This window comes from Peromyscus californicus, unplaced genomic scaffold, assembly GCF_007827085.1.
Source record: "Peromyscus californicus insignis strain IS unplaced genomic scaffold, ASM782708v3 Scaffold_20__1_contigs__length_68692818, whole genome shotgun sequence".
Lineage (NCBI taxonomy): Eukaryota > Metazoa > Chordata > Mammalia > Rodentia > Cricetidae > Peromyscus > Peromyscus californicus.
The window spans coordinates 32,090,487-32,117,032 of NW_026294503.1; the positions used below are offsets into that span (position 1 = coordinate 32,090,487).

Here is a 26,546-nt window from a genome sequence, read left to right on the forward strand (position 1 = left end):
CTACAATCATTGAAAGGAAAGCCTTGACTGAGGAAACACCTAGATCAGATTGGCCTGTGAACATTTCTGTGAGGGATTTTCTTAATTATTGATTCACTTAGGACGGTTCAGCCAACTGTGTGTGACACCGTCTCCAGTCAGGTGGCCCCGAGATATATAAGAATGCTAACTAAAGAGACCTGTGGATGAGAGACAGCAGAAGCCATTCTTCCATTGTTCCTGCCTCCCAGTTCCTACCTCAAGTTCTTGTCCTGTGATGGACTGTGACTAGGAAGTATAAACCAAAGAAACCTTTTTTCCAATCAATCTCACCAAATTCTCCACCCTATCCAGCTACTTGATTCAAGAGCTGCAAGAACTGTGCTGTTGCAGGACTAACAAAGCTAATCTGTTGTCATCTGGTGGCCTGACTTACCTTGTAGTTGTGGCTTCTGTTCCACCTGTGTTGGGAGCGGGTTTTGGAGTGGTGAGATCTTTCCTAATATTTGCCGCATAGCTGTGGTGGTAAACTAAATTGTCACAATGATTAGATTAAGAAATACCTACAGCAGGGACTAGAGAGATGGCTCAGTTGTCACGAGCACTTGCTGGTCTCAGGACTAGTCATGGTTTTTTTTGTTTGTTTGTTTGGGTTTTTTTGCTGTGATAAAACACAATGACCAAGACAACTTATGGAAGAAAGGATTTATCTGCCTTGCAATTCCAGAGGGATAGTAAGGCCATGTTGGCAGAGCAGCAGCAAGCTTGAGCAGCAGCCAAGACTTCAAATCTCAAAATGCAAACAGGAAGCTGAGAGAACAACCAACAAGAACATGTGGATTTTAAAACCTCAAAGCCCAGTGAAAAACGATCTTCAGCAAGGCCATGTCTTATAATCCTCCACAAACAATCACTATCTGGGTACCAAGTATTCAGATGTCCGAGCCCTCTGGGAGGCATCTCATTCAAACTACCACCATCTCCTAGAGATCCCAAGTTTGGTTCCTAACAACCATGTCTATGTAACTCACAACTACCTGTAACTCCAGCTCTAGGTGATCTGATGCCCTCTTTTGGCCTCCTTGCATACCCCACACATAAATAAAAATAAATCGAAAAATGAAGAAATACGGGCCAGGTGGTGGTGGTGCATGCCTTTAATCCCAGCACTTGGGAGGCAGAGGCAGGTGGATCCAAAGCTACAGAGAAACCCTGTCTCAAAAAAGAAACAAAAGAAGGAGGAGGAGAAGGAGGAGGAGGAGGAGGAGGAGGAGGAGGAGGAGGAGGAGGAGGAAGAGGAGGAGGAGGAGGAGGAGAAAATATATAGAGCATTAATGAGGCACACCCTTGGGTGTGTCTATGATGATGTCCCAGAGAAGACTTCCTGAGAGAGGAAGATCTGTCCTGAATGTGGGTGGCACTATCCATAGGCTGGGATCCCAAAGTAAATAAACAAGGGAAAAAGAAAACCCCAAGTGAGCTTCAATGTTACCCTTTCTTTGCTTCCGGTTCCAGTGAGAGCTGGGAAGGCAATTACTACTCTCCTGCCAAGATAGAGCCACTTCCTGCCATGTCTTCCTCACTATGATAGACTGCATCTCCTCCAATCCTTAAGTTGCTGTGTGTCAGGTATTTAGTTACAGAGATGAGAAAAAGAATAAATACAGTAGCCTCTTCAAGGCCACTCAGATCTCCTAGTGCCGCTTTCCTGAATCCTGATGCTCTCTTTTTCACTCTCTGACACAGAGACCTTTCCTTGGTTACCCTCACTCTTCTCATTCAGGGAGTGATGCAGAGGAAGCTTCTCTAGCATTCCCTTGCAAAGGCGGTGCTCCTACTGACCTAAAGACCTCCTACACAGCTCCATTTCACAAAAGTTCTACCGTTTTCCTATACCACCACACAAAGGACCAAGTTCTTAGTACACGAATCTTTAAGGAAACATATTTTAACCACATCCAAACCACTGCATTGTAGATTTCCCCATGTCCTTGAGGATTTCTCAGTGAGCATTCACGGAATAAGCATTCAAGGAAGCCTTGTCTGGATGCTGTTATATCAAGATCAGAGGGTATCATGGTCATTTTTCCTAGCATGTATGTGGAATATTGAATTAATAGTTTTTTTTCAATGAAGGAGAGGTGGTAAACATATCAAAAAGTGAAGAAGGTGTAAGAAGAGTAGGAAGAGAAGTTTGGGGAAGATGAAGGAAGGAGAGAAGGAAATGAGCAAGCAAGGAAATATTGCAGTGGCTCTCTCTGTACAGGGTGAGTTTACACAGCTGGCCCTGAGACCAACCTATGGAGCAAACATTACTGTTTGTCTAGTAAAGATGAAGTCACTCTGCCCTGAGGAATGTGAGGATCAGCCGGAAGTCTTCAAGCAGTGACTCAGCAGGAATCCAAATATAGAGTGTTTAATGTCAAAATTCATATTCTTGCCATTACATCATGCCACCAGAGAAAGAAGACACATGGGAGGAAAAACGGAAACACTTTATAATCATGTTAAAGCATTCCAGCTGGACCTGAGATTACAGTTTTAACATCTGAGTTTGACCAATTTTCTCAAGTCCTTTTCCAATATGACAAATCTACTGCATTAGTAAGCACTAAATGATTTATTCTTAATGCTGAATGTCATAGTTCCATTCCATTACTGCATATTTTCAATAGCTAACCTTAATTATAGATGAGTGATAAGTTTTAGCATTTTAAGGTATGCAATTTAATTTTAAACTCACTTAAGAACATTACTATGCAAAGTAGGAGTTACACCATCAGATAAAACAACAATGAACTATGTTTATCCTACGAATGACACACATCCATGGTTGACACCAAGCAACATGGCTTAATCAGGACACAGTCAATGACAACACAGCCCCCTGTTTCAAATTAGTGGAGGCACTTCTGGGTTATCATCAAAGTAGAGATCTTCCTCACTGGGTACCATTTGGGGTTGATATTCCATTCTTTTAGGTTTGCGTTTTTTCTCTTGTACTATAGTAGTTACATCAGGGCAGGAATGCTTGCTGGGATCAACTTCTAATCTTTCTATCTGCTTCCTTCTACAACAGAAAAAGACAAGGAGGAGGTTAATATTAATATTACATTCTTTAAAATTAAGCTTCAAAGGAATTAAATTCATTTACTCACTCAGTGAATACTTAGTAAGTACTGTCTGTATAGCATAAAGCAGTGATTCTCAACCTTCCTAATGCTGTGACCCTATAATACAGTCCCTCATGTTGTGGTCACTCCTAATCATAAAATCATTTTTGTTGCTACTTCATAACTGTAATTTTGCTACTGTTATGAACCATAATGTAAATATCTGATATGCAGGATATCTGACATGCGACCCCTGAGAAAGGGTGCTTCGACCTTGAAAGGAGTCGAAACCCACAGGTTGAGAACTGCTGCCATAGACAGTAAGAAAAGACTGTCTTTGGCTTCAATAATTATAGAGAATTCTAAATAAGAGTTTAACACATGGAGGAATAAAGTGCCAGGCAGAGCTGTGCTGCTATGTGGGCAGTAGGAGATGAGGAGCTGGAGAAGCTCTCTTACCTGAGAAATGAAGATGATCCAAGAAGCAGAGTGACACAGCCAGGATCAAGAGGACACTAGCCAAGTTTAATCCCGACTGCAGCTGCCCGGGCTCTGTTTTGGCAGGGATATTTAGACAAGTGCAGGCGTCTAACAAAGCTCAGTGCTCCCACAAGCACCTGCTCCAACTGCCCATGCCCAGTACTCTTAGAGGTGGTATGACTCCACAGGACCAGCAAGAAACTCCATTGCCAAAGGTACCCAGTGTTATGCTCACAGAGGAACTGTGTCCGTGATGCACATTCCTGGGCTGTTTGCACAGCAATTTTTATTCATCGCACCTAGACTCCAGACCAGTGATCTATATACCTTTCTAACTTTCCTAGTGATTTTTCTAGTACCCAGACACATTATTTTACAATCACTGCACAATCCATTCATTTATTCATTCAACAGACACATGTCAAATGCCTATATATTCCTGGCACAACAGTAGAAACTGAGGACACCCTGGTCTGTGTAAAATGACAGATTCCTGGCAATGAATCATAGTGCACTACAATGCACAAACACAGAATTTATCACAGCACTGTGGAATTCCATCATGCTGTTATGATCTCATAGAATTCTGACATCTTCAAGGCTGAGATTTTTGTGTTTTTTATTTTTTCCTTGACATACAGCTATATTGAATAAATGCTTATTCTATAAATGAAAAGGTATTACCTTTCATTAGAGAAATAAGAAATTTATGTGAGAAACTGTCTCCGGTTTTTGTAGGAGTTACAAAGTGATGTCCTCAGGTGAAATGCACCTAGCAGATGCTGTCTTTTAAGAGGACTAAAATCTGTTCTCATGGGAAAGTAGAAACTCTCTGTTGTGCTTGAAATTCCCCCTCCTCACTCCTGGACTCTGCTCAGCCCTTTAAGGCATGTGAGTTAATTCCTCTCAGTGATTTGAGTAATGCACATGGATTTGTTAATGGAGACTACTAAGAATAAAGAGACTATAAAACAGTACATTCTGTAGTCCAGCTTGTTTATTGCAAATGAACTCTATGCTACAGGAAAAGAGAAGAGACCAGAGCGGACTGTGACTTCACTGAAGAAGTGACTGAGGTATGTCAGTAGACAAGGAAACCAGTACTCAGATAAATGACCAGTGTAGAAGGACACAACCTGTGCACACTATCTCCTCTGACCTGATTATAGGTAAAGGAGACCTGCAAGGCTGAAGCTTGGCTGCACTTCATCTCTCTATAGCGACATGAACGGTCCCTTGGAAGTAAGGATGCTCACTGTGCCAGCAGCATATGTAAGAAGCACGGTGCATGCTTTCCTTCTCGGAGTAGAATTTTGGCATGTTCTAGCCTCCAGGGAAACCCCCAAGCACCGAGCCTCTAATGAGCCTGCCTAACTCACCATGTCAGTGTTTCTCTCACTGTAGCAGAAATTAGGTGTTCTGTGTCACTCTAGGGGAGATGACCCTTAAAAACTTGTCTCTAGTTATCTTCAGACTCACCCTTGGCTAATGTTGCTTTGTGGGTTTTTGTTTTTTGTTTTGTTTCTATAATAAATTTTAGCCACAAGTAAGACTGTGCTGAATCCTGTATGCTAACAAACCGCTGAGACTGGGGTCCTCAAGGACATGCCAGACATTGCACTCAGATACAGCTTTTGTTACTCCCTTTAAATCTGCAGATGACCTCCACTGTCACTTCCTTCTGAAGCAGCAGGACAGGAGGATGTCAGTCAAAGCCTCAGAGATAAACCATCAAGGCTGGGGAGCAAGTCTGGGTTGGTGATATTAGCACCACATACATACCACTCAGAGAAAAGAAGGCACCATGTACAGCACAGACAGTCGCTTTCTCATCCTTGAACTTGTATGCTAAAGAGTCCATCAAAAAGACCTCCCAAACAGAGTTAGCCCACTTTCATCTCACTGGTTTCTTAGTCATCCCTGGTTATTACCCACTAAGCTATGTGCTCTAGAGTGAGTGACCCAGCCATTGTGCCTTAGCGGACTTATCTGTAAAGCTGGATTGATGACAACACACATATGGATAATGTCCAGACCAAATTGGTTCATAGATGTGAAGGAGAGAAAGGAATACCAGGAACCCAACAGACATTTAGAAAGGGAGGGACAAGAGAGCAGAGGTCGAGGACATGACTCCAAGGGTAAGAGTCGGTCATTTAGATCAGTGTGCTTTTCATTAAACCTCTTTGAGGTGCCTTGTGCTGTGATCAGTGTACTAGGAACCTAAAGATAAAACATGACTTGTACCCACAATCTAAGGAAGAAGGCACAGATTATGCACAGTCAACTGCTGTGCCCCAGGCTGCTTGGCAAGATCTCTGGTATTGGCATCATAAATGTTGTTGAAGCACCAAGGAGGAGACAACAAATGGGTGGACAGTGGGAGTTATGGAGGAAGGGACATTGATGCTTCGTGAAACCAAGTCTGTAGTTAGCACACAGAGTGATGGGGTTCTCTGTGCTATTTTCATACATATACATCATTACACTGTGCTGTTATGTGACCCCTCCTTCCCCCTTCATCCCTTGGTCCCACTTTTGCCTGATTCTCATCTACTCCCCAGTCTTTCCTTCTGCTTCATGTTACATAACATTCCTTTTTCTACTTTTATGTCACACACACACACACACACACACACACACACACACACACACACCAAGTAAGTGCATGCAATATTTATCTTAGCCTGGATTATTTTCCTTAACATTATTATCTCAATTTCTATCCCCTTTCCTACAAATGCCATAATTTCATGGCTCTTTACAGATAAATAAAAATCCACCATACACACACACACACACACACACACACACACACACACACACACACACTGACCTGGTTATTATTTTCATTTGGAAATTAAGTATGGTATAGGAGAACCTTAGCACGGAGTATTATCTGTGTAATGACAAGTGGCCAGATCATAAAAGTGATGCTTCTGTGCACAGGGTCTTTCAGAATTTGAGGACACTCACCATGCTGTGTCCCTTCCAGTCACCATACCCCAGTCACTGTATGAAGTGACTAAAGATGGCTGGCCTCTGGAGGTGCTTCCCCAGAAGTTCCTTTCTCCAATTCTTCTCTGACTCCAGATGGTGGCAGAAATGCCAAGCTCTTATGGAAAGTGGAAATAGTCATGGGAGACTACTCATGTTGAGCCTGTCTGAGCACCAGGACACCAAGGCTGCCTCTCTATCAGAAGGAGTCTGGTGAGTGTGCCTTCCTGTGTTGCCCTTCTCCATTTGTGTTCCCCTGTTCATGGAGGCAATTGCCACAACTGGCAGAACTCAGAATCAACTGATGGATGGATGCATAAAAAATACTGGGTATATTCAAAATGGAGCATTGTTCAGCCATAAAAGGAATGCCATCTTTGTCATATAAAGCTTGACAGATGGAACAGGGGACATTGTGCTGCATGAAATAAGTCAGATGCACAAAGCCAAATACTGCAGGTTCTCTTTCTCTTATGGGGAAGCTGAAAATGAATGATTTGTGTGTAGAGAAATGACTACCAGAGGCTGGAGGGCACAGTTAAGGGGGGTATATTCTACAGTTAGATGGAGGAATAAATTCTAGCATCCCACAGCACAGTGGGGTACCTGAAACTTACAAAGCCCTGTCACATATTTTACGGTGAATGAGTGCGATCAACACAAAGGAAGCGGAGGAGATGGAACCACGAATCACCAAACTATTCTGCTTTGCTCACTGCAGACCACATGTTAAAATATCATGGCGTATACATTGATAGGCATAGTTGCTACGTATTAATTATAAAGAAAACTTCTTAAAGAATAACTTTTAAAATACTTGAAAAATTCAAAAGGAACATGTTTTATCATAGAAAAACAATACATTTAAATTCAGTGTCCATAGTTACACACACACACACACACACACACACACACACACACACACACACACACACACACACACAGAGATTATTATAGTTTAGTAGCTTAGAACAATATAGTCCTACCTCTCTCTCACAGCTCTGTAGCTCACTAGCCTAACACCAGTATCCCTGGGCTAAAATTGAGGAGTCGGTGCCTCTCTAGAGACTCCTGTTCAATCCTCTTCTGGCTTTTTCTTCTTCATGAAGCTGCCTGCATTCCCTAGTGTGCGGCCCCTCCTGTACTCAAAGCCATCACCGGCCAATGAGTCTTCCTCAAGCTACTCTGCTTGCCTCAAGCTTCCTCACTACTCTGACCCTAACCCTTCTGTTTCCCCCTTTGCCACCCTAGGCCTACCTGCTCAACCAATGACCCTCTCCGTATTGTGAGGCTGTCACCATTTGCAAATTTAATCCACTCTCTGGGCATGGGAGTCAACACCTTCACAGGTTCACGGACTTCCCACATGCACATCTGCTGGGGAGCACTACTTTGCCTGCCTGCCTTCCCTGATCATGGAGATTATGATGCTAGGAATCACGGTCTGAAGTTTCAGAACTGGGATGCTTAAGGAAAGACACCCATGATCACAGAGAGACTTCTTTCTGTTCTGTCACCTTGATTACCAAGCTGCCGAGCATCCCATAAAGCCACCAACCTCCAAACAGACTGTTCTCAAGGGCAATTAAACACACTAAATAAATGTTGGGGTATTCCATTCCATTTTTATCCTCTTGGGCTTTTAAAGGCAAGGGCTTTCTATGTAGCTTCTGGAACTCACCATATAATCAAGATTGATCTTAAACTCGCAATCCTCCTGCTGAGCTCCCCTGAGTGCTGGGATTAAGGTTCATGTCTCCATATTACGTAGATATTCATTACTTAAAGTGACACACACCCTAAACCGGTATAAATGAGATACAAATCCCATCTGAGGAGAAAAACACAAACACAGGGAACAGGATGCTGACACATGGGAAACAGGAATCCCATGGCCTAAGTGAATCCTCCATAGATTATGAATAATCTGAACCAGTCTAAACTAAGTTTTATAGTAATGGTTACCATTGCTATGCTAAGTTTCAAAAGTAACAGTAGAAAAATAATTACTGACATTGGCACAGCACTTTCAGATTTAGAAAGTGTGTTGTAACACAAATGTGGGCAGATATAGTCTTTAAGGACCTAGGTTACATTTATTATATAACAGAGCTCTATTTTTAAATTTTGTTTTTATGTGCACAGTCATGATATCAGTGTCTTAATTGAATATCTGAATCTACTCAGTGCAGTTATGCTGTTCCTGACATAGGTATAGTTGCTACATATTAATTATAAAGAAAACTTCTTAGAGAATAACTTTTAAAATACTTAAAAATTAAAAAGGAACATGTTTTATCATAGAAAAATAATACATTTAAATTCTATGTCCATAAATAGTTATACACACACACACACACACACACACACACACACACACACACACACACAGATTATTACAGTTTAGTGGCTCGGCCCCAGTTGTCTGTGCCTTACCTGCCTTAGGTGGTGAAGGACTACTTACTATGGGGGCCTTTGATTACTTGTGATCTTGGGGACAATGAACACAGAGCAGCTAAGCCTGGGTTTCATAAGATGCTCACTAATTGTCTGTGTTTCCTGTTCCATGGCAGTGGCCCAAAGGATAGATGATGCCCCATCACTGTTTGTTTTCTAACTGACCCAAAAACTAGAAGCCCCTGGGGTCCTGTAAAGAATATCTAGAAGACAAAGTGAACAGATTCACCACCATGGAAGTAGAACTAAGACATCTAACATGGATCATTAGGTGTCAGAAACATCAGAGAACAACATCTGTAGTTCAAGAACAAGAAGTAGGAAAGTCTTACCCGGTAAGATGGTGGACTATTGTGTTAAGACAAAAGACTTCCACCTACCACTGAAAACTTCCTAGTGTCATGAAAGGTCTGGCAAGAACACAGGAACCACAAGGCAGACCTTAGAGTAAGTCAGAGGGTGTATGCTGAGCCTTAAAGCCAGGATTTCCTAAACTCTGTTGATGGGATCACAGCTCTGAGCTTGCTTGGAAGACAATCTAACAGGGCGTCTTCTACCTAGTAAGGGCGCACAAGTGCCAAAGGGCTTTTCTTGGTTAAAAGCAAATGAGAAGAGAGCTCTTCCTGTCAATGCACCAAAGAACTTGGAGGGAAACTGCCTCACTGTGGCCCAGGAGGGCTGAATTGTTAACATAAGCTATCTAGTTTATAATACCTTGTGTTTTAAAAACCTGGGTCTGGAATTTAGGTGATGGACATTACAAACTGGCATGTTCTGAGCCATCTGTCCTGAAGCATACATGAAGGCTCCCTGGACAAGGACCTTTCTGGCCTCCAAGAAACCTCAAACCATTTTTCCCAGGCAATGGAGTATAAGGCAGATTGGCTTTGTACTGCTTAACAACTTGCCTGAGTCCAAGGAGACTGAACACACACACACACACACACACACACACACACACACACACATACACACACACACACACACACACACACACACACACACACACACACACACTCAGAGAGAGAGAGAGAGAGAGAGAGAGAGAGAGAGAGAGAGAGAGAGAGAGAGAGAGAGAAAGTAACAAGAGAAGGCTAGAATTCACTGGAGGTAGTCTCACGGAGTTTATGAAGTTGCCTAGAGATAGATAGGGTCAAATAAGTATATGCTCAACTTGTACCATCGCTAAAATACCCCAGAAAGCTGTTTTCTTGGGTTTTATAATCTGGGGCACACAACACAGTCAGCCTAAGCATTGAAAGACATCCTGTTTGTGGAGAGACTGGAACAGAGCCTGTTCTATTACAATCAGCTTCCCCTTGCCACAATGGTTTGCATTCCTAGGATTTTTCCAGTTATTCTTGATAATTGCAAGGGAGAAAAGGGAGAGAACAGAATCGGCCGAAGACACCAGGGAACTGTTTTGCGTGGAGCAGCTCACAATAAAAAATTAGAACTTGAGGCTGGGGGAGGTGGCTCAGTCAGCAAAGTGCTCGCCTCACAAGCATGAGGACTTGTGTTCTGTTCACCAACATCCAAGGAAACAAGCCTGGCATGACATCATGCACTTGTAATCTCAGTGCTGGGGAGGCAGAGGGGGGATGATCCCTGGGTCTTGCTGGCCAGTGAGTCAACCCAGGTCATCAAATTCTAGTTTCAGTGAAAGACTCTATCACAAATAAATAAATAAGTAAACAAACAAATAAATAAAATGAGCAAACAAATCAAGTGGAAATGAATGATGAACACACTGGACACAAACCTCCAGCTATCAAATACACATGCACACACACACATACACACACCACATATATGTGTGCATTACATTAACCTGTACACACACACACACACACACACACACACACACACACACACACACACATGCATACACAAAGTACTCAAGTAAAGAGTTCTTTGCATTTAAACAAGAGGATCAGTGAGAATAAAAATTAGAATAGCAACAAAACAACAAAATCACATTAGAATATGAAAGCTTGTATTATAAAAACACTACTATATAAACTGTCTTGAACTTTGTAATAAGACACAAGCTTCCCTTTGAGGTTGGCATTATGATAAAGATCCTTGACATGACTCACTGTATTAATTACTTTGTGTAGCTATGACCCAAATGTAAAAAAAAAAAATAAGAAAAAGAAAACTTGCAGAAAAGCTCAGTTACTGATGATGAAAACACATCGCAGAGGCTAGCCAACATCACAGAAATCAGTGAGACTACAAGAACCAAGAGCTAGGCACAGCCTCCAAAGGCCTCCCCTAGTGACCTGCTTCTTCCAGCTCAACTCCCATTCTCTAAAGTTGTACAGCCTCCCAAAATAGTGCCACCCACTGAGGAACAAGGGTTTAAAATATGAACCTGGGGGCTCATCCGGTAGAGCACTTGCGGCTCTTGCAGAAGACCTGTGTTCAGTTCTCAAAGCTCATGTGATGGCTTACAACTGTCCTTAATTTCAGTTCTATAGGATCCAGCACCCACTTCCAGCTTCTGCAGATATCTGGTATGCAAGCAGTGCACTCACATACATTCGGGCAAAGCACTCATACACATAAAATAAAAATAAATCTTTAAACAATATGAACCTGTAGGAGACGTTACAATTTCTAACCGTAGAATTCTACCCCCAGGCCAAGAAAGCCCATGCAAAATGCATTTAGTCTAACTTCAAGAGTCTCAGTAGTTGCCTGGTGAGTTGTAGCTGTAACCTCAACCACTTGGGAGGCTAAGGCAGGTGGCTCTTAAATTCAAAGTCTGTCATGAGTTGAAGGCTAAACAGGACAACTCAGTGAGACTCTGTTACAAACTAAAAGTAGGAAAGGGGGGCTGTGGATGTAGCTCAGTTATAGCCTAGAAGGTGAAAGGCCCCAGGTTCAGTCACCAAAGTCTTAACAGCCCAGTAATATCCAAAAGCCTAAGTGAACACCTTCTTTCTATTATACTTAAGGCAATATCTCTGTTGTGAGTTCCTGGAAAACCTAAAATATAATTAGATGTTTTTGTTAAACAACAGCACAGAGCAAAAGTTCCATTCCAAAAGGGAGGAATTTGAGTACGGGGAGGAGAGATGGGACCAAAGCAAGACTGAGTGCAACAGAAGAGCAAAAATGAAATCTCAGAGTTCCATGACTGGCATGCATAATATTGATATAAGCGCCAAGGGACTGCACAGCTCTCTGCACATGGCCTCTCTCAATGGCTCCCATGGCTTCTCCACTGCAATTTCAGCTTCACTCTCATAGCTTCACATATAGATCTCTCGAGGACTTTCTGCATGAAATTTGGCCCTGCTACATACTGCCAAGCCATCACAGAAATCAGAGAAACTATATCAAGAACCAAGAGCTAGGCACAACCTCCAAAGGTCTCCCCTAGTGACCTGCTTCTTCCAGATCAACTCCCATTCTCTAAAGTTCTCTGGGTGCCTACAGAACCAGCACCACACAATTGATACCACATTCAGCTATCAGCTTCAGCAGTAACTATGCACCTTTGGACCGTGACTGTTTTCCAATTTAACATTCTATTACCTCTGAGTTCAGACTTACTAGAAATTTCAGGATAAGGCAAAATTTAATGAATTCTTTGCCCAAATGGAACATGGCTATCTATAGGGTGGTTATCTTGTCAACATGATGGTATTTCGAATCATCATGGAGGTATGCCTTTGGGCATGTCTATGAAGGAGTTTTTAGAGTAGGTTAAATGAGGTGGGAAGACCCACCCCCTCAGTTGGTGGCACTATTCCATGGGCTCGGGCCTTGGGTTTAATGAAAAGAAGAAAGTGAGCTGAGAACAAGCTTTCAGTTCCCTCTGCTTCCTGACTGTGAATGCAATTTGTCTAGCGGGTTCTTCAAGTTCCTGCTACCATAAGTTCCCTGCCACGATGGCCTGCACTCTGGAACCCTGACTAAAATAAGCCTTTTATTCCTCAAGTTGCTTTTGTTGGGTATTTTGTCATATCAAATAGAAAAGTAAATACAGGCCTCTAATCCAATTTCCAATGGAATTCTTGTTCTCACCAAAACATTACAAACCTATTCTTCACTGTGGTCATTTCTATTGACATTCTAGTACTTCTGATTCCAACCATAATCACCCATTAAGCTCTGCCTATTCCATAACCTAGGGCATCTCAAGCCCATGTTTCCAAACTCCTCCAAATTTCCCCCTAGACTTGTTTCCAAGGCCAAGGATCCACACAGGCAGATGTGTCACCACAACCCCCTTCCTGGTACAAAGTTTCAGTATTAGCTACTTCTGCACTACTGTGAACCAAGAACTTGATAGAAGCAACTTAAGGTAGCAAGGACTTAATTTGGCTCACGGTTTCAGTCTACCATGATGAAGAAGACATGATGGAGCAGCCTTAAGTCATGGCCAAAGGACATGTGACAGAGGATGCTCCTATCACCGCAAAACAGAAAGCAGAAGATGACAGAAGTGGGTGACAGGCATTCCCTGTAAAGACCTACCCCTAGAGACATACCTCTGCCACTTAGGTCCTGCCTCCTAGTTCCACCAACTATAGATCACACTGAATCTGAAGAGACGTTGTACATTCAGGCCATTAACTCTCCTTTATTTAATATTATACTGTAACCTTTCACTATATAGCAAGGCCTGAAAGAGAATGAAATCTGTGAAGAAAGTAAGCACTCTTTGCAGATATAGAAAATCTAAAAGGAGCCCACAGATAATAAAAGGCAGATACTGAGAAATATTAGTAAGATTGTTGAGTATACATAAATATAAAAGTGAATTCCATGGTAGTACTAACTGTACAAGAATGCAACCACAATAAATGTCATGGAGTTTCACAATTTCAAATGGTTAAATTGTCAGTCTAATGTTGAATATATTTTTTCACAAAAGAGAAAATTTCAGCTCTACATATCAGTAATAAACAATAATAGAATGAATTTATAATAGTATAAAAGTATTACACCCCTAAAATAAAACATGGGTATCCTATTGAAAAAAATATAAAAATTTGCAGAGACATCAAATGAGATTGTAAAATGCTAATGCTAGAAAGACTGATCTCCTCAATGGATTTGTATGTACAATTCTAAATATAACCCCAAAAGTATGGGGGTGGGGAGAGATGGGAGATAGAGAGACAGAGATACAGAGAGAATAAGCATGTGCTGTAGTTTCAACCCTTAAGTTTCAGGTGCTAGGGCCTCCGTCTGAGGTCATCCAGCATGCTGTCTTTAAAAAGAAATGCAGAAATGCTGGAGTCCTTGGACTTAGTCATTCTTAGACATCAGATACGTGAAGACTGAACTTAAGCTGATTTTCTGTCTAGCCTCCTGATTGGTGATGTGATTGTTCCTTACACATGTACCTCAGATGCAAAGTTGCATACCTTGAAGGCCTTTAGCAGACTACCCTTGAACTTCCAAAACTGTGAGATACATAAACCTCATCTGTTTATAAAGTTAGCTTGTTTCTGATTTTTCAATGTCGTATTTGAAAAAAGGATGGATGCAATTTACACTTGAAACCAGACAAGTTGATTCTGAAATCAATGTAGGCATATAACAAGACAACAGCCAAACTCCTCTTCAAGAAGGTGAGGTGACTTTTCCTATAAGTTATGAAGACTTAGTATAAAGCTATGGAAATCAAGGAAGTGGAAAAGACACAATCCAGAAAACTAATCCAGACCTTCACATTCAGACACCTGATTTGTGACCCAGAGGCCTTGATGACCAATTTTTTTTTTTTTTTTGGTTTTTCGAGACAGGGTTTCTCTGTGTAGCTTTGCGCCTTTCCTGGAACTCACTTGGTAGTCCAGGCTGGCCTCGAACTCACAGAGATCCGCCTGGCTCTGCCTCCCGAGTGCTGGGATTAAAGGCGTGCGCCACCACCGCCCGGCGATGACCAATTTTTTAGAGACAGTGAGATGGAGCAAACAATCGTACCTTAAACAAAACTCAATTCCTGATAGAGAACACCTAAACACAAAAGGCAAGACTCCAAAGATCTAGAACACAAGAGTAGGATAAGATTCCTAGACTAAAGCAAAAAAAAAAAAAAAATCCACCATAAAACCATTGTAAATTTCAACTCAGGATGTTATGTTCACTATACAACAAGAAGGCTAATCCCAAAGGGTCATAGTTCTGGATCCATCTCTCACACATTTTGTGATCTTGGATAAATTCAGCTTCTCTGTGTCTCAGTAAGAAGGGCTTTTCTCATGCCATGCTATTTTGATGATGAAAGATTGTTTTGTCGAGGGTCTTGGCACCTGCATTCATAAATACTCCCATTTTTCAGGAACCTGCACATTTTCCTTTGCATCTCAGTGTTAAGAGACACATTCATTCACCAGGTGTTCCCCCCCAGCCATGGATAAACCATCCCTTCTTCTCCCTCTACCTGTTCCATCTACACAGCTTGAGAAGCAGACAGCTCCAGTTAGGAGAAGGTGGAAGCCTCTTCCAGCTCTCCCAGATTTTTGTTGCATTGGTATCCATCTTCTCTAAAGTCCAACAACCCACCAAATCTCAATCCCCACGTGCACCTTTAATAGACAACATTACTTAATGGAGTTGCCCAGCCCAGAGGCAATGTATGCAAAGAAGAGCTAAAGTGTACACTGATGTTTGTCAGTGCTGATGGAGCTCTGCAAACAACCTCCACACAAGCCCTGGATGTGGGGTTGTGAGGCGAGCTTTCTCCACAATGAAAATGAGAAAGAAATGCTTTGTAGACGTACTTTGCTAAAACATCTCCAACTGCCGAATCTAACCATAGTAAATGACAGTCTTCCTGGGGTCTAATGACAACCTCCAAACTACAGTGGTTTGCCTTCCTATCCTTAATCCTTGCAAATTAACTCAGATTGCTTACATGGCTTGAGGGTGTTGGGGTTAATTATGACTCTAGTATTCATGTAAGTTTTGATACCCAAGGATCTGTAGTAAAACTCACTAGGTTGAGAAATGTGAATGGTTTTCCAAGGTTAAAAACAGCAAACCAGTTTTCAGTAGAAATTCAATTCCATACCTGTTTTTAAAGCAAATCCCATGTTTAAAAAATTTCTAGAAAACCTCAACAGTCACCAATGGCTATACAAATAGCTGAGGTTTTATGATGCAAAACACAAACATAGTCTTGTGCAGGTATTTTTATGATGTAATCCAGTATATATATTTGTAGCACAGAGATAAATTTGCCTCAGTCCAAAATAGATTTTACCATCTGGATGTTAAGAGTCTGGAAGTCATGAGAAGTAGGCTAGCTGAAGGAACAGAGGTCTTATCCAGAGCCTGAAAACTAGAAGAGCTTTGTACAAAATAACTTTGATGCTGGCATATTTAGGGGAGATTGGCTTTGTCCTTAAGCTTTCCAGGAGACAGGGCCAGGGTCTTGGGGAAGAAGTTTCTAACACAGTGGAATATTGAAAATGAGTGAATAGTCTCTTGAGAAAGGGATAGCTTTGCTGGAAAATTAATTAGGCAGAGGCTGAAGATGAGCTATGGTCAGGACATTGAGAAGAGGATGGTGATGCTGGCTCTTATATTTAAGGAATATAAGAAGGTCAGGTGACATGGGAATCAAACAGGGATGTAGTAAGAGCAATGTTATGAACATGAACTGTTTCAACATGCTACATGGCCTTTGGGACACCCAAATCCCCCTTGGAAAGTGGGGTTTGAAATGTGGGTACAAAACCAGTGTTCAGTAAATATCAGCAATCATGGTGGATATTATTGTTTTACTAGGGTTTTCACAAGCAGTTGGTATGTGCACGGACACAGGTTGGAGTTCTGCAGCTCAAGAGCCCTATAAATGAAGAGTCTCGGGAGTTGGAATAAACATGCATGGTCCGAGCATTTGCAAACATTAAATGCTTACAATCATTCTGGAAGCTGCATTCTAGCCAGTGTATGATAATGAAGAGAACAATATAACATAGATAAGCACAATTGGGAACAATGGTACCTGTGGTTTGCTTGCTCTCTGCTGCTGTCCGGGGTGCTTTTCACAGACATGGGTGTGTGTTGACCTCCTGTGATAACTTCTTCTACCTAAAATAAAAACATGACATGTGTAGAGTGATGCATTCTTCCTTAATGTATGTGTGATTTTTTTAAACTATAAAGCATCTGAATTTTTTTCTGTACATATTCCATGGAAGAGTCTTAACTTAAGCCTCTTAAACACAATAGTCTTGCAAAGCCTCAAGCTATCGAAAGATTGCCAAAGCCAAGCATGCAGATTTGGTGAATTAATTTATTTTACAAATGTCTTTTATCTGAAAGCCAGCATCATGCCAGACACTTAAGGGAAGTGTTTGGGGATGGGATGCTGATTTGGGAAGACTCTGCCTATGTAGTGTTCCCAGTACCATACTGCCAAAGAAATCACCCCAGACGGGAGCTCTTCCTATTCCCAGTTAGACCTCTTGCTTGCATTTTGAAATTAGGAGGGAAACAGACGGTGCTCTCAAAGGTCCTTTCTGGGTCTGAGAATTCTCTAATTCTATTACTTCCTTTATACTAGATAAGTTCAGTGCTAAGCATGCTGAGATCTCAATAAACAAAGCTGATTAATTTCAATCAGTAAAGGAAAACTATTCCAAGGCAAAGAGAGGTCATCTCATTTGTGCCCTCAATAAGTGTCTAAGTTCTCACAGTAGAGTAGGAAGAGGACACACTGCTCCATATCATATCCCAGCTGTGCAGTAAGTCTAAACTTGCACTTTTTATTTATGTCGCATGTTTTACTTATGACTCCCTCAGTCCCCAACATCGTTCCTGTGAGACAGAGGTTACTTGTAGGCAGACAAAGGCATCCTAAAAACCTCTCTTTGTATTGCTTGGGTCTGGTGACCAATTCAGGGTAATTTGTCCTTTCTGTTCAAATGTCATGGAGGGATATCATCCCTCACTCACCCTCATCATTGACAGAAGGAAGACTCATTCTTGAACATATCTGCACACAAGGAACAGTCATTGTGTTGAAAGTTGACATGAACCTGCCATCCTTTTCTGTCCTACCCAAGACTTGGTATGTTGCACAGCTGTGACCCACAGTCCCACAATGGATTAAGAAAAATTCTTAGGCTTGGACTTGGAAGGCTTGTCACCACCTGGGTCATCTGCTGGCACAACCAAGCACGCTGGACTCACATTTGCATTTGGGAAGGGAGTTGGTGGCCTGGTTGAGCCACAACCCTAAGTTTGTCCACCTGGATACATAACCAAATTCATACACAGGAAAATATTTTTTTTTTTTTTTGCCATTTGGCTAAGGAATTTGTTTTCCTGCTCCACAGAGCTCACAGAAGGGTGGGTCAGGCCCCAGTAAGCCTGAATCATTGCTCAGCTTCTCCCATCTCCCACCCCTGGTGCCTTCTCTCTCTTTTCAGAAGTTGATGCTTGGGAACTCCTGGATATTTTGCATATTCATCTACATCTTAGAATCTGCTTTAGGGGGGTACAGTGGCACCTAAGCATCTTTTTATTATTTAAATACTTTAATCATTTTAAACAACATCCTTGTGAGTTAAAATGTATTAAAATATCAGCCTTGTTGTAAGGGGAGTACAAATTTTGCATTGCTTCCCATTGTAAACACACTAACAAGAATGAGGACCTGTGCATAATTAGAGTCTTAAAATGCCTACTTCTAACACTGTTATTTGTCACGTATTAGGCACAAAGATTCTCTGTGTTTGTGGAAATGCAAATAGAGCCACAAATTTGGAACTTTTCTTCACAGGGAATTTGCTGTGCAGCAGAATCTAAATGCGCTTCTTATTTTTAAAGGATATTTCAGCACAGTTTGTTTCTAAGGTTCTTTTAAGTTTGAAACTTACAAGGAATCAAAACATCAGCAGTGAGAAGAAATATGGACATTGACATTCCCATTAACGTGGGAGTCCCTCATCACTGACATTCACATCAACCACAAGGAGACCCTGATAGGACCTAACTTGTTGGAGTGGAGAGCTATAGGCTTGGAGTGCCAAGGTTTGTAATTCATGTCATTCAGTTTCCCATGATCCTGTAGTTTGGGGCTGTGCTTCCTCTAGGTAACCATGCTCATTAAATAGTGTCTTATTCGTTGTCCCATGTATGTTTTAGGAATGACTAATGGAAAAGTTCTAAGGACCAAAATATGTTCAATAAATTAGATAATGTGAGACTAAACAGTTTCCTGAGCCCACAGAGAGAAATGTAATTAACTCCTCAAAAATTCAATTCTGGGACAGGCACTGAGGTACAAATGAACATTTTAATGATGTTACATTGTTTCAACTCTTGGAGGCTTGCTCTGTGGGAGCTAATACAGAATACAGATGCAGCGACCGGGCTCAATTTTCCATAGAATTCTCAAACCCCACCTAAGGCTTTCCTGACCACTGACTTTCCAACCTTTGCTTGGCTAGTAGCCTGAATGGGGGTCTCATTACCTCCTGAGCTAGCATCCTGCACTCAGACGGTCTATGTGGATATTAATAAAGTGTGTGTGGTTGCTTTACTAATAGTAGATGGCACTCACTCTGAGACTCTAGCTGTGGAGCAGCGATGAAAGAGAATCTGAGTGCTTGATTCCCATTTTTTACAGTGCACCACAGGAACTGCCAATCTATGACTATTTCTGATGCTTTGGAGAGTAATTAAATGTGGTTCAAATCAATACTTACTCATATGAATCTAAATAAATATCAGTGAACAACCACTGTTTTAGTTGAAAACTTGAATGTAAATTAAAAGAAAAGTGAAATATAATTAAAGATGTTTACTGGGAAAAGTGTACAATAATCTGTGGTTGAACACATTAATAATAAACTCTGAGTCACCAATACTACATCAGTGCTTGCCTTAAGGAAAGAAATCATAGTACCTTGGTGTCTTTAACCAAGTTCAAGCCCAGATTTGAATTCTCTACTCCATTTTCCCTGTGTCTTCCATCCTTCCTCACAAAGCACTTTGCTCTGTATTTACAGAAAGTACCTCATGGGAAGGGGATGAGGAATACTCTACAGTTTTACTAGTGAACAAACCCCTGACACTAACTGACCCCAACTGAGCCAGATAACAAAAAGTATTATAAACATCATCATTTCTCAAGCAATATCCCAAATGTCGACTTCAACATTTGTGGTGGATATTCATGTTATAAGATTGCTTTTGACTACTATTTTTTGCTGTTTGATTATCAAAACACACTTGCATTACTTTGGGTCAAGAGCACAGAAGAGTACATAATTCAATATTACAGCTATGCTTTAGCTTAGGTTGTAAAGTTGACCACTTAGGAAATCCAAGGCAAGCATGCTTGGCTGCTACATTGTTCTCTAAAATGCAGGTTAAACACACAGGCTGAGGGTACACAGTAGGATGGCAGTCTTAAATCTTAAGTGACCTTAAGGTGTATCATTAACTCAGCTGTGAGGCTCAACAAAATGCCAGTCTCTTAGGAAGTAAGAGATATATTTATCATAATGCACCACCACAGCTTACTGTTTCTTATAAATTTAGCCCTGCTTCTTAAATATAACATGCCTGAAAATCACAATGAATTCCTCTTGGAGTCTTTGCCTTTCCCCGCAGTTTCACATGTTACTGCCATTAGGTTTGCTTAAGGAGACATTTACTGAGCACCTACTACTGGGCTAAGAACAGGACTAAGGGATATAGATTGAGACTGGATGATGAGAAACCACCTCTGGTCATTTCACAAGGCAAAAAGACACAACCTGGAGGGATGTAACTGACAGACAGATGTATGGCCAGGACTCTAAGAAAGCTTATTAAAGGGCATGATATTTCATGATGGAAAGAACAAGCCTGAATTTCTCAGAAGACAGAAATGAGAATGTTCTGGGGAGAGAAAAAAGCATGATCAAGGACAGTAAAGTGTTGGGCCCATCCCACCTGGGGATAAGTCTGGAGACCTGGGGAGCTGCATTCCTGTGAGGTGTTCAGACTTCTCCCACAAGGACATGGAAGCTTTGTGGTGCTTTACTTGCTTGTTCACATCAGCCACTGAGGAATGTTTAAAGTCACTTCTTCATTCACTTAGGCAATGTGTGGGATAACCAGAATACCTGTAAATCCCCATCAGTTTAATCTGCTTTAGAAGATAACAGTGTACTTGAAAAATTACAGTTTCATACAGAGTTCACTGTCTCTCAGTTTCAGCTTTTACCTCCATTAAACCTTCTCAATGAAACGTTTACTTGACGCCTTTCGATAAGCAAATCATTGCTGATTTTCATCTCTTTCTTTCTTTCTTTTGCTGTGAGGGCAGAGTCCCCCCCCACACACACACACACACTAGACTGTACTCTACTACTCTAAGTTATATCTCCTGCCCTTGCTGATTCTGCATGAGATGATAATTGACCTGCCCCGTGTTTCTCAGACGTTTAGGTATTATTGCTAGAACAAAGTTCCACTCTCCTTATTAGAGTCTGCAGATAGAAGCCTAGAGTTCAGTCTTTAGGCACATATTTTCTAGGTGATTCTTAGGTGTTGGCAAGATTGGAATTTGTCTTGGCTTATTCCATAGCATTCAGGATTTTCTGGGTGTTGTTGTGGTTGTTGTTGGTGTTGATGGTGTATTGTGTGAGTGTGTGTGTGTGTGTGTGTGTGTGTGTGTGTGTGTGTGTGTGTGTGTGTGTGTGTGTATGTGTGTGGTATGTTGCTGGGGCATAGTTTTCTGCATGCTGAGCAAATGCTCTAACACTAAACTGTGACTCATAGCTCCATATTCACTTACAGAATCCATATTTAAAGGAGGTGGACAGCATTCCAGGAATTGATGTAGGATTTGGGATAATGTGAAGTTACCGATGAGCAATAACAACTGTGTAATATCCCATCATGTGTATATACTGTTCTGTAATGAACTGTTTGTGGAAACTTAAGATATTTTATAATTTCTCATATTATATCATGGTACCTACTCATTACATAAATTTGTATCATGGATTTATTTTTCTATAGAGTCCAAAAGTATTCGTATGAAGTCATAGCATACATCCCAAGGCTTGATATATAATGACAGTTTTTATTTCCAAAAAGACTAGATCACTTCCTATTTCCTCTAGCAATTTATAAGAGTACTCTTCCATTGTAGTCTCACTGGCACTGAATTTTTAAAATGTTTCTGATAGAAAATTGGCAGTGGTATTTACTTCTGAAAGAGAAGGTTGCTGAAGAAGATGGTTTGCTATGCACTGTAGACTTCTTATTACTCACGAAATCTCGCCAATAGAACATATTTATGTAAAGAAGCATAAAGTTTAAACATTTGTAATCAGATGAATAGGCATAGTACTTTTATTATAAAATATAACATTTTTGAGATGTATGAGTATTACCTCACTTGATCTTTTGTGTATATTTTTCCTGCCAGTGGAGCATCAGCATTATAAAAACTGAATACTAAGTTGTTTATTTATTTAGTGTATTTGTCTTACCCCCACTAAAATGCAAATGTCACATGGGCAGGAATATCCATGATGGGCATCACTAGGGCCTCAGTAATTTTTTTTTTAACTATGGATAAAGTTTAAACAATTAATACTGAAGCTTTAACTATAACTTTTAAATATTGATAAAAACTATAGGATGTGGCCACGATTTTGCCTTTGGAAAACACATCTCTACAGAGAATGAAAATGAGTATTTAACTTTATTTCTGTGTTAAAATAACATTAACTACTAAATTGATACAAAATTTATTCTGATGTATACTGTTAAATAAGTGATGTTAAATACCTTTGTGGTGAGGAGAGGGACTGCTCCGTGGTTAAGAGCACTTGCTGTTCTTCCACAGAATGAGAGTTTGGTTCCTCACACCCACATGGGGTGGCTCCCAACTACCTGTAACTCTAGCTCCAGGGGATCAGATTTTATCTTTTGGCCATCACAGAAACTGCACATATGCAGCATACACATAAAACACACATGCACACAGATAAAAAATTTTAGAAATCTTTTAAAAGATGACAAACAGATTATCTCAAGTAGAAAATATTCCAAACTCATTGCATAATCATTTATACATTGACTATGTTTGCTAAATATATTTATCCAACCAATTTCAATCAATTAGTCAACAGTGGTTTCTGGTTGTTGCAACTTGCCACTGAAGTAAACATACCTCTTATTTTAGGGAGATTGTGGTCTAGTGGAAGGAGGAAAAGCCCATGGGCAGGATTAGGACCACGTAATTCAGGCACAGGGTGCCCCAGGAATACCATGAGCCAATAGATTCCCTGATGGCTCAGGGTCAATTCCCACCAGAGTGACATTTGAGCTAGAAAAGGATTATAAGTTGAAAAATAGGGAAGTGCATTCCAAAGAGAGGGAAAACCTGTGTGAAATGTTTGAAAGTGAGAAAGAATTGAGAGTTTCAGAATTGTTCACAGCTCTGTGGTGATATTGTGTTCCCCAATATATTGTGCACCCTAATAAACTTATCTGGGGTCAGAGAACAGAACAGCCACTAGATATAGAGGCCAGAAAATGGTGGCACACACACTTTTAATCCTAGTATTCCAAAGGCAGAGATCCGTCTGGATCTCTGTGAGTTCAAAGCCACAATGGAAACAGCCAGGCATGATGACACATGCCTTTAATCCCAGGAAGGGATGGCAGGAAGCAGAAAGGTATACAAGGCATGAGGACCAGGAACTAGAGCATGTTAAGCTTTTAGGCTTTTGAGCAGCAGTTCAGCTGAGATCCATTCGGATGAGGACACAGAAGCTTCCAGTCTGAGGAAAACAGGATCAGCTGAGGAACTGGCAAGGCGAGGTGGCTGTGGCTTGTTCTGCTTCTCTGATCTTCCAGCATTCACCCCAATATCTGGCTCCTGTGGCTTGTTCTGCTTCTCTGATCTTCCAGCATTCACCCCAATATCTGGCTCCTGGATTTGTTTTTATTAACAAGACCTTTTAAGATTCATGCTACACAGCTCCAGGCTACATAGGTCTGAAGCATGAGTACTGGAAGGGGAGTGGGGTGAGAGCTGAGCTTACAGACCTAACCTGAAAGCTTGTAAGCCACCATTACAGCTGAAATTTTTTCTATAGTGGAGAAGCACACACTTAGTAGACTTCAGGACAGGAAAGCGGTACCATGAAGTTGATGGTTTTAGAGGCTTGCTGAACAGTAGAGTATATATGCCTGAAAAGAATACCTGGAAAAAGCAATGCTATTCATAAGAATTTTATAAGAATAAGATTTAAGATAGGATGAAGGATGATAATGATGACAGAGAAGTCAGAGTGAGATGTGAAAGTGGCGGAACCCGGCAGGCTGGAGCATGGAGAGGAAGGGCAGAGGGAGACGGTGACAAAGAGAGTCACTAAGGGGGAAAAAAAGGGATTGGGAAGATATAGTAAGAATGGAAGGGAAATGAGTTCATATTTTAACTGAAAATCCTGACATGCATATTCAAGCTTGCAGGTGAAAAGTCCCTTAAGCTAATCTTCAGGCAGGATCAGGGATCAGGTAGGAGAAGGTAAGAGGAAAGGATACAGGGGTGAGGATGGAACCGGAAGAAAGATAACGATGAAAGCAATAGGCAAATAAAGTGGTGCATACACACAGCACGGTAAGACAATCGGGAAGGGAAACAGAAGCACGTGACTTCACAGAGCTATAGACAGAGCTCGGGTAAGGAAGGGTACCCCAAAGGAGCTCATACAGTGGAGTGATTAAGCAGATTACAAAGAGCCTACAGAGCCTTTAAATACAATGTTTTTATAGTATGAGATACATACATACATTATTTAGAGGTATTAAAGACAAACAATAGGAAGCAAAAACTAGAGGGTGGTTGATCCATAGCTGTGGGGAGGGTAGCAACCAACAAGAGGCAAGTTCACAGGAATATTTTCCTGTAAGACTTTTCCCGAGTTGTGATGGATAAGGCAGCTGGAGCTCAAGAAAAATGCACTCCTACTGGCCTGGGGAGTTAAAAACTGGAATGTGAGCTCACCAGAGGGCTAAAAGGAGTCCACAGAAAGGGACGCCAAGTTAAGCATGTAAGTGCTACTTAAATCCTCATCTGGTCTACATGCAGGGTAGCAGTTGCAAGACCCACAGCAAAATGCAAGGACCAGAACAAAATTGAGGTGACTTTAGCTAAAACAAAGTTCAGAAACTGTACATAGTATAATAAAATGCCACCAAAAAGGTCAAATGTGATGTCTGTATCACAGCCCTTCAAGGTTCAAGGAACACTGTAAAAGAGGGGGCACAAAGATCTACATGCTGGAAGTTCGAGATGACTGCTACAAAATGGTGTATCCAGGACATGACAGGACCACTGCGACTGTGAACTCAAAACAGCTGTGGTTGCCTGCAGAAAATCAACCCACTCAACATGGCTGCATGAAGTGGGAAGAGCTCACAAGCTCCCCACCTGAAGAACAATGGACAGTTGATGACTTCTAGGAGAGGGAGAGTTCATTTTCTTTAAGGATATAATTCCTGTTAGGTCAGCCATGTGCCAGTGGAGGGCCCCACACCATGAATTGCACTTGATATGGGAGCAAGCTGGTAAGGTGGTGGGCAGTAGAATGTGACTCTAAAAGTGAGAGGTGAATATGATCAAAGCACTTTGTATGCATGCAGAGGGGTTTATGGGAGGGTTAGATGGAGGGAGGGGGGGAAATGATGTAATTATGTTATAATCTCAAAAGTAAAATAAAAAAAGGTTTAAATGAAAGAGTGAATACAATTATATTTAAAAGCAAAGCCTTTCAACACCCCATATCCAGAGAAAGCATCCATCACAGGCAAGGATATGTAGCATGCTGAAAGCACTCATTCTGCACGTGATCTACTGCTAGAAACACCTGGGAAGCATAGTAAAGACAAATGAAACAGCTGTTCTGGAATGGCGTCTAACAGCCAAGGACTGTAATCTCCAAGAGTAAGGAGACACATGAACTGAGCCCTATGGTACGGCTTATCTGGATGCACCTTAAAACAGAAAATAATAAACAGACTTCTAAGTACATAAGAACTAACATTGAAAAAGAAGGGAACAGGTTGGTTTTCTTAAACAAGAAATCCTAAATAAAATTGGACCAAAAAGGCTACCTCTAGTAATTAAAAATGATGATTGTGTCTAATATCTAAGAACATTTGTTAAGGCCAACATATTTTTTAATTGCTTTTATTTCTATATATACTAGTGTGTTATCTTGGTCAGGTCATATTGAGGTGGCAATTCCCTGTCAGGGGACCCTGGATTGTGAAAAGGATGGAGAAAGCAAATTGAGCAAAGGAATGCATTCATCATTGCTCCCGATCCTAACCACAGATGCCACGTGACTGCCTGCTTCCTCATGCTCCTGAGTCCTTCTTTACTATAATGACCTATAACCTGGGAATTCGAGATAAAGATTCCTCTTTCTCTTTAAGCTGTTTTAATTTAATCAAAATAATCCCCAGCAGATATACCCAAGGGATCCAGCTCCCAGATGACTCCAACTTTTGCCAAGTTAAAATTTA

At 41.2% G+C, this 26,546-nt stretch overlaps 1 protein-coding gene across 1 annotated transcript in view; it reads right to left on the reverse strand.

Annotated features, from left to right (window-relative positions):
* Positions 1 to 2,379: 2,379 nt before the first annotated feature.
* Positions 2,380 to 26,546, reverse strand: part of Dnaaf11 (dynein axonemal assembly factor 11) — a 111,306-nt gene continuing 87,139 nt past the window's right edge. Inside the window, exons 11-12 of the mRNA XM_052747916.1 lie at positions 17,002 to 17,087; positions 2,380 to 3,049 (exon numbers count right to left, since the gene is read on the reverse strand). Coding sequence (XP_052603876.1) covers positions 2,872 to 3,049; positions 17,002 to 17,087 — 264 coding nt within the window. The 3' untranslated portion in view covers positions 2,380 to 2,871. The remainder of the gene's footprint in view (positions 3,050 to 17,001; positions 17,088 to 26,546) is intronic.